Source organism: Telmatherina bonti (assembly GCF_933228915.1).
Source record: "Telmatherina bonti genome assembly, chromosome: 13".
In the NCBI taxonomy this organism is placed as follows: Eukaryota; Metazoa; Chordata; class Actinopteri; order Atheriniformes; family Telmatherinidae; genus Telmatherina; species Telmatherina bonti.
The window spans coordinates 20857745-20867050 of NC_136611.1; the positions used below are offsets into that span (position 1 = coordinate 20857745).

General features: G+C 36.2%; 1 protein-coding gene across 1 annotated transcript; it reads left to right on the plus strand.

Annotated features, from left to right (window-relative positions):
* The first annotated feature begins 3984 nt into the window (after positions 1-3984).
* cdk7 (cyclin-dependent kinase 7) lies at positions 3985-9306 on the plus strand. The gene is made up of 12 exons (XM_079251126.1): positions 3985-4076; positions 4325-4384; positions 4463-4496; positions 4574-4641; positions 4745-4813; positions 6012-6122; positions 6208-6326; positions 6567-6666; positions 6755-6841; positions 6938-7087; positions 7475-7613; positions 8968-9306. Exons 1-12 carry the CDS (start codon positions 4011-4013, stop codon positions 8994-8996), a joined length of 1032 nt encoding a protein of 343 aa, XP_079107252.1. The 5' UTR covers positions 3985-4010; the 3' UTR covers positions 8997-9306.

Below are 9306 nucleotides of genomic sequence, written 5' to 3' on the forward strand. Positions count from 1 at the left end.
ACTCATAAGCCTACATAAGAAATAGGGCAACCAACAAGCTGCTTCCTGCTGTTCATTAAAACAGAGTTCCTCAGCACAGTTTATTAACTCTGAAGGACTCGGGTGTAGTTTTGCATGCAGTCAAATGGCCAGAAAAATACACAAACAAATTGGAGAAAAAAGGTATTGTACAAGTTTGGTTTCTGTTAGGGGCTGAGATGGAGATTCCTCTACTGAGAGTGGTAATGATGTCTGAGAGGAGATGTAGACAAGAACAAAACAACAATGAGAATTGAACAAAAACAACAACAAAGCCACCCTAAATGCAGTTGCCTATGGACTCCCTGCTGGCTCTGCCTATGTGAAGAGATGACACTGCACCCATCCTCCTGCTACCTATAAAAACATTATCATAATGTTGGCACTGTATGAGTCGAGCTATAGGATGGGCTCATCTTGAAGTCCCCCACAAACTCTGGTGTGTACTGATGCATCAAATGCTGGAGGAAGACAGTGGAGAGAAAAAAAACTTCCCTAATATGTATTCAGACTGACAGCTCTGGTATCTAACAATGCAATGCTGGACTGACAGTGACTTAATGAAGCTCTCCATTGGTCGTAAACACACTGCAGCACGGAAGATAATGCTTGCCCTTCTGTTGTCCCTCTGCTTTCTTATTGTCTCATCACTACAGACATCTGCAATGAAAGAAAAAAGCAAAGTGTTTTTACACTGCTGTGGACGATGCTGGGTAGATGTCTAGAAATAAATCAGGAGTCAGATTTCATCAATGTGGGCTTCAACCCTGGATTATTTGATATGCTGAAGCTGGAGACAAAGAGCCCATGAGCAACAGATTTAGAGTGTCAGCACTTATTAAACCCCTGAATGATGAATAATTAGTTCTGAGAATCAGATGTTTGTCACAGCTTGTGTGAACCTTCACACCTCAAACATCCACCCTACAACATCCTGTTGTCTTACAATCGAGCATGTGGTCAGATAGAGCTGCATCTGTGTGTGTATGTGTGTGTACGTCTATGTGAAATAGTCAGAAAGAGAAACAAAGAGGAAAACTCCCCAGATGAGAGAACACTGCCACTTCCCCTGAGACTATGTGAGTAAAATGAAAACAGAAATGTAAAGCAGGTGCATGAAACAGCACTGACTTCGATAGCGCTGAATCATTTCTGGCTTAAACACTTAATGAGAAGAATACTTTTTCAAACTTTAAAATGTAAATGAGTGAGTGTAAAAAAAAAGTGTATTTTTAAATAAAGCAAAGAAACAAATAAACAGAAAATTGTACAAAAAACAGTTGTCATCACTTTGCGACATGTTTGAAGTACACTTGACCTTTCGAACAGGTTTCTAAAAGAAAATTCATTTCCACTTAAGATTTCAGCATTTTGAGGCAATATGCTTGGTTTGTGGGTGGCAGTGGCTTAAAAGAGTGTCATTTATGAGCCTGCATTTCAGCACTCAAGAGTAATAGTAATGGTTTTGTGAAGCAGCAACATACAGAGGAAATTCTACAAAGCGGTGATTCATTTTTTTGAAAATCCTTTGTGGGGTTCCACTAGACAGCCTCCCTTTTAGTTTTTCATACCTTTGTACAGTATTTAAAGCAGTCATATGCCTAATCTATCCTTAAGCACACACACACACACACACACACAAAACACCTGGCCTGCATTTGTTGTTTACTGTACATTGTGTGAATACTGTCCCATCTAAAGCTGCTTCCCAGCAGCAGGATGTGGTGGTGCGGCATGTCCTCGCTCAACGACACCCACTTCCTATGAGTTTGATAAACAGCTTTGTGGTTTCACTCGCCTTCTGCCTGTCAAACAAGGGTGTATAGACACACACACAGATATACACATAGCTCAACAGCATCACCATCTGCTAATGTGACATATAACCAGAGTGAGTTACTGTATGTAGTGTTACTCGGCATGAGATTTACTGTGACAAACTATGAGCACTACCAGAATAATTTGTGTCTCTCATCATCTTCTGCCTCCCTGAGACACTGAGGGGAACAAGGATACCCTTAAATCATTTGCAAATTAAACAACATCAAAATGTCACAGTTGTTTTAGAGCTATGATGTAGGAGGATCTGAATTATTTCCACTGCCGGACAGTAATGTTCCACATTAAAACCCACCTTTCTAACCATAAAGGTAGATAACACATTTGCTGTTAAGGCTGGAGAGCTTCCCTTCGCTCATGGAGGGGGAATAGGTTGCCATTATGCATTGTACTTTAATTTGTTTGCAGTTGTGTGTTTTAATTAAAAGTAGATTTTTGAATTATTGAAGCACTATTTAAAAGTCTTCTCTTCTCTTCTCTTCTCTTCTCTTCTCTTCTCTTCTCCTCTCCTCTCCTCTCTTTTCTTCTCTCCTCTGTTAGTCTGTTAGTTTTTCCATTCCTCTCCTCTGCATGGTTGCATTGGCACATACTGTCAGTCACATCTGTGAGCTGTCAGACTGTAAATGTGCATACATGTGAGGGGGAATGAGGGGTGTATTATGCCTGCTGATCCTTCACACTGCTCTTGTCAAACTTAACATTAAAATGAAAGTCAGTGGTGAGTGTGCAGTATCCATGTGTATGTGTGTTTGTGTGTGTTTGTGTCATTTGGTGGGTGTGAATGTGGGCATGTGGTGCAGGAGACAAGGAGGGTCAAAGGAGAGGAGCCATGCCTAATCCTGTGGGATGTGAGGGTATCTTACTGTGAATGGAGATGGGATGTAGAGATGTGCTCAGTGGTGCATGGATCACAAAACCTTTCTAACTGACAGCAGAGACTCTCAGGGGACCAATGTCAAAACTGGTAGGAACGAAAATAAAGGAGAAAAGGCAAACTGTGAGGAAAATAATATGGGATATTGCCTCATTAAAGCAATGTGTTAGATAAGTCAGAGAAAGATAGAAATTTCAATCTATATTTCCTTCATTGATTAGAATATCTGCCTTGAAGGAACTTTTAAGATAAAAACTATGAAGTAATTCTTTGCAGAAACACATTCAGTCTTTTGAGCCATTAGTAGCAGTTTAACAGATTAAGTGCAATAATTGTTAATTAAAAATAACAATGTTGAATTTTGAACAAAAAATGCAGTGCATTAGTTACACCCTATAGTTATAGTGTAAAACAATTACTTGATTACATTTATGAAATGCAAGTATTTTAAAAACGCAAAATGCAAGTATTTTAAAACATGTTATAGTCCCTCATTAAAAGCTCCAGGTTTCAGGATTGCATGTGCTGCTATCAATTTGTGTATGTTTGGTCATATATCATATCCAAACTAAAAAACCTGACAAAAGTGCAAAATTGTATTATATTATTTATCTATTTTTTTTATCGATTAATTAATTAATGTATTTGTTTGTTTGTTTGCTTATTAGTTTATTTTTTATGTGAATGCTACTTCTGCTTTTGTTGCTGAAAAATTTAGTTCCCTGAGGGAGTCCTCCCAAAGGGATGAATAAAATTAAGTTTAAGTCTAAGTCAGTCTAATGTCAGCTAAGATTAGAACAAATAAACAATAATTTTTTTTTTTTTAAAACTATTAAAAGTATTATTTAAGATTAAGCTATAGCATCTCACAAGTTATAATTTTATTTTATTTTATTATATTTGATTTCATTTTATTAAAAGCACTTTGTGTGGTGTTTGTGCTTGAAAAAACACAGTAAATATAGCTGGGTGGATAACATCAGCACACATAAAAAAAAATAAAATTAAATTTTTTTTTTTTAAATCCATGTAATTATTTACATAATTTATGTCATAGTAATTTGATCCAAAGTGCACAAATATATATATATATATTTTAATTTAAATACAGTCTATTCCTATCTCCTTAACCTTTTGCTGTGCTTTCAGTACTGGTCAAATTACATCGATAGGTGGTGGTGTTGGTCAATTCAAAACCTGTTTTATAACCCGGAGACAGTTCCTGGGGGACCGGGGACCTTTAACAAAGCAGGAAGAGTGAAGCTGGCTGTTAGCAAACATGGCGCTGGATGTAAAAGCTAGAGCCAAACGATACGAGAAACTGGACTTCCTCGGAGAGGGTCAGGTAGGCTGAAGGATATTTAATTAATTTAAACTATGGCTTCGCTTTCGTGCAGGATTTTTCCTCAGTTTTTTGCATTGAATTATAGCTTGCTAAGCTTTTAGCTGGTTGCTAATGTCAACAAAGCGTCGCTACCGCTGCACGCGTTTTGTGTTCACAGCAGAAGTCATGAAGAAAAACATATACATTTCTGTCACACCGTATATAGACTTAATTATACACTTATTCCTTCTCTTACTCTGCTTTTTCAGTTTGCTACAGTGTACAAAGCCAGGGATAAAGTGACTGACACGATAGTTGCCATTAAAAAGGTACTAGTTTGTATACTTTTTTTCTTACTGTGAATTGAATATTATGACATAAAGCCTGAATCTTTTTATTTCTATCAGATTAAGGTTGGTCACAGAACTGAGGCTAAAGATGGTAAGTGCCTCTCGACTCTGCGGTACACATTTCCATCACATGTTACAGATTGTGTTTATGTTATTATTTATCTGTAGGTATAAATCGGACTGCTCTTAGAGAAATCAAACTGCTACAGGAGCTGCATCATCCAAACATCATTGGGGTACTTTTAATTTATATCAATATATTTTAGTACAATGGCTATATTTTTATATAACTGGTAATGTTTTTCATTGAACCACACTTCTTCGTGTTATGTGTTAAAGCTGTTGGATGCATTTGGACATAAATCAAACATCAGCCTGGTGTTTGATTTCATGGAAACAGACCTGGAGGTGAGGACTGACCCGTTGTATGATAATCGACTGATTTTATTTATTTATTTATTTTACCTCTTTTGCTCTGTTATCTGTTCACATTACACACCAAATTGACTTTTTAATGAATTTATATAATTCAACTGCAGTGTATGCACATGTCGGATATCTTTGTTTTGTTTTAGTTTGATGCTCTTATGGTTAAAAACAAAAAACAAAACAACAATTTAGAGAATTTTTCCCATTTGAACAACATTTAAACAGATCTTTGAATATTTAAGTAGCTCACTGTGTTTTTCAAGAATAAAGACACAGGTGTCCTTGACAGTCATCTTCATAATATCATTATTAACTTCTAATTATTACATGGTGTTGTACAGATTACTGTTTTATTTGGAAATTTTAACTGGATTAGAAACTGAAAATTTATGCCACATTAAATTTGTGGTATATTACTAGAAGTATTTGTGGCAGCTGTGGCTTTTAATTTATTTGCTGCGGTGTTCGGCTGCTGGGGCTGTGAATGGCTTTGCAGGAAAAAGAGTGAACCAAAAGGATGGACAACTGTGATTGTAAGATTAGAAGACGTATAAAAGAAGGAAATAAGAGTTCACTGAGTCATTTTATTTTTGTCCATCCTGTTTTGTCGTTATTGTCTATAGTACAAACCAGTCTCGAGATGGGCACCCTTCTAAAAATAAATTTAATATGAGCAGAACAATTGAAAATAAGATAAACATGCTTTTAAAAAAAATCAATATCACTGCTCTTTAGCTCTCAGAATGAATTTATACCATTAGCAGCTGAGAGACAACAGACATGCAAAAGTCATGAGGGAATACAGAGGTTCATGTTATTCACTTGTGCTGAAAGCCTATTTTAGACCCACATCATTACTTATGGTTGCATGGTATTATCAGCTACAGATGTTGGATGTTTGTTCTGCCTTTAACGTGACATTGCATAAGAGTGTAGCTGGTGTTTTCAGAGTTGGTGCAAATGTTTTAACTTCTCCACCTGCCTCTGTTCTGGCAGTTTCCACTCTCTCGAATATGCCCTTTCATTTAAGTCGTATTATTTGCTCAGATAAGTGCAAGTTATTTGTGAATGATTGGCTTGCACCTCTGTGATAGTATGAGGCAATAGATGATTATTATTTTTTACCAGATATCCCTTTTTCCTTAAGACTCTTGGTTTTTCTTTTCTTTTTGTAAAGGTCATAATCAAAGACACCAGCCTGGTTTTGACTCCAGCCAACATCAAAGCCTATATTCTCATGACCTTACAGGGATTAGAGTATATGCACAAACACTGGGTTCTACACAGGGTAAGAACACTATTACACCACATACACACTCTTCATATGTATACACATGCTTTAGAGTGCATATTTTGCTTTTCTTAATGTTCAGGATCTGAAACCCAATAATCTGCTGTTAGATGGAAATGGAGTGTTGAAGTTGGCTGACTTTGGTTTAGCCAAAGCTTTTGGCAGCCCCAACAGAGTCTACACACATCAAGTTGTTACCAGGTCTGAACTTTTGCAGTGATACACACTCAAACTAATGAAGAAAAACAATGGACATTAAAAGTTTCTTCACACTTTACATTTATCACTTTATGTAACTGAATGTGGGACAATGGAGAAGCAAGCTGTAAAAAGATGTTGATCCAGTGTTTTACATAAATACTTTTTTTTAGTAGAAGATAACCAAATTTATGACTCCAAAGCTTTCTATTTGTGGTTACAAAGTATTGATCTCTTTCCCAGGTGGTATCGCTCTCCTGAGCTCCTGTTTGGTGCCAGGATGTACGGTGTGGGCATTGACATGTGGGCAGTGGGATGTATCTTGGCAGAGTTGCTGCTCCGGGTAAATATTTCTCACCTAATCAGATATCCATGCTGTAACCACATTCTGGTGTTTTAATTTCAACAGGCTAATGTTTCCTTTGCTGCAGATACCTTTCCTTGCTGGAGACTCAGATCTCGACCAGCTGACAAAAATCTTTGAGGCTCTTGGAACACCTACAGAGGAGACATGGCCTGTAGGTATCTGCAGTATTTTCACCAATTAAGATTGTCTTTATTTAGATCGGATGTGAACAATGTTGTAAACATTTAAACGTCAAATGTCTTTACAGGGAATGACTAGTCTACCAGACTATGTGTCCTTCAAAATATTTCCGGGCACACCGCTGGAACACATCTTCAGTGCAGCTGGTGACGATTTACTCGAGCTACTGCAGGGCCTCTTTACCTTTAATCCCTTAACAAGGACCACAGCTACTCAGGTAATGAACATGTTGAAGCACAGGAGCTGCTCATACTTGCCTATTAGTGGGCTAATTCTTTTAAAGTTATTTTTAAAGGCAAGAAAGAAAAATATAATGTGAAATCTAGTTTCTCTTTTAACAATAAGGCTTTTTTTTTTATATACATATTTTGGTATCACATTTGATCTGTAGTCAACTGTAGATATCTATAAGCTAACTATACTTTTTATTATCATCAACATTCTTGTTATTTTATTAAAGAAAAAAAAACACAAGCAAACAACAGCAGCAAAACAAACCTAGCTGTATGCTCTTGTAAATTAGCAGCTTCAATATGTTGCAGCACATGGGTGTCTTTTTCTTTCTGCTGGTGCCATTTTAATTGTGTGTCCTTTTGTTCTCCAGGCTTTAAAGATGAAGTACTTCAGTAATCGGCCGGGTCCAACTCCAGGTCCGCAGCTTCCTCAGCCTAACTGCTCGACTGAGGCTTTGAAGGAAAAAGAAACCGTTGGGCTCAAGCGAAAAATAGAGCGCTTGGACACAAGTAATGAAAACTTACTGGCTCATATTCACATTATAAGTCCATAAGAGCTAAGCTTATCATTGATCACATTGATCTCAGTTTACTTTTGTGCCCTTAATTGAATAAAGCAAATCTGTAATATTTCTATATTAATTTGTTCATACCAAGAGTGTCAAACTCATTTTAGTTCAGCGACAACATGTAGCACAATTTCATTTCAAATGGGTTAGATAAGTAAAAGAATGACATAACCTATTAAACAAAAAAAACAACAAAACAAAACTTTCAAAACACTTTTTTTTTTTTTTTTTAAGTTAAAATTACAAAAATAAAGTCAAAATGTTAACAATTATTGAACTATTCGTGTAGACTGCAAATGACAAACATCCTGAATATTTTCAAGAAAATTATTGCAGTTTCAACATTTTTTTTGTCTTGGTTTATTGTTCACACATACAACGCACTTAACAAATCGTAATGAATCTATAAATCACAAAACATTTATTTACAAATATACAAATTAAAAGATACAATATTTCACATGATGATTAGAGTAACTTTTGAAGATCTGGGACTTATTTTGAAAATAAATGAAAACTTTCAGTCCACTTGAACTGAAATTCATCCTGAAACAAACCAAAGTGAGAGCATGATATAAAATGTATTAGTTACGTTATTCTTTATCCTCTTGCTTTTAAAAGTACTTAAAAGCAATCACACAAGGACAAATGGTGCATTTCAGTTAAAATAAATTGCAATTCACGTCTTCTATGTAATTTTCACATTTACCAAATTCATCCTCTTAGAGGATGGGTCAATTTTGGCACAATTTGGCCACATTTTTAGATTTTTAAAGGATGTGGAAATTTTAGGACATCCCAAATAGACCCAAAATTTCATTAAGCATTTTGTGAATTTTTGTTTAATAAACTGTTCCAGTTTTCACACACTCTAAGATTATAAATCTAATATACCGCTGAGTGAACCTAGCACTTCATCGGGTGTTGGCTATAACTAAAATAGAAACTCTGAATATAGTAAAGCAGAAACTGCACGCACAGTTTATGGTGGGAAGGTATGTTTTAGTAAAGTAGAGCCTTGGTGTTTCTGGGAGGTTCAAAGCCATCATAGCTTCTCCTGTGGTTTGGAAAATATCTGGGTTTGAGAGTTTGCTGTGTTCTGTGCTGCACTATGTTAAAGACACTTTCATTACACTTACATTAGATTAGGAAAATTTCTACAGAATGCCAATTTATAGACTTGTTTCATATTTATTACAGAAACCCCATGTGGATGCAGTATTCAGAACATTGAGGATGTAGTCTTTTTAAGCCTTTTTAAGAAACTTAAGCTAATTTTGTTTCTATGTTTACAGCTGTGACGAAGAAGAAACTCATTTTCTGACCAGATGGTACCCGATCAGAGCGCTGCATGGCTCAGCTTCTGCGTTTCTCAGGATTATCGACTGGAATAAAATAAAGCCAGAAACTTTCTGAGGTTGGCTCGGATTACTTTGAGACTTTTTAGAAGTTGTACCCATGGGGATTGTACCTAAAGGTTAGCTAGGAACATCCACAATGCTGCTTATGTCCAGCAACGGAGATCGTTTATGGTCAGTAGTGTTGACTCTGGTTCTTCACTGATGCCTCAACGATGGGAACCTGTTGGAATATTTCTATTTATGACACATAAGAAAAAAACAATAAGATACCAA

Excerpts from the sequence above, each read along its gene's own strand:
- cdk7 (XM_079251126.1), top strand. The coding sequence starts at position 4,011 with ATGGCGCTGGATGTAAAAGCTAGAGCCAAACGATACGAGAAACTGGAC. Across the intron at positions 6,123-6,207 it reads AACACTGGGTTCTACACAGG|GATCTGAAACCCAATAATCT; the intron begins GTAAGAACACTA and ends CTTAATGTTCAG. Across the intron at positions 7,088-7,474 it reads CAAGGACCACAGCTACTCAG|GCTTTAAAGATGAAGTACTT; the intron begins GTAATGAACATG and ends TTTGTTCTCCAG.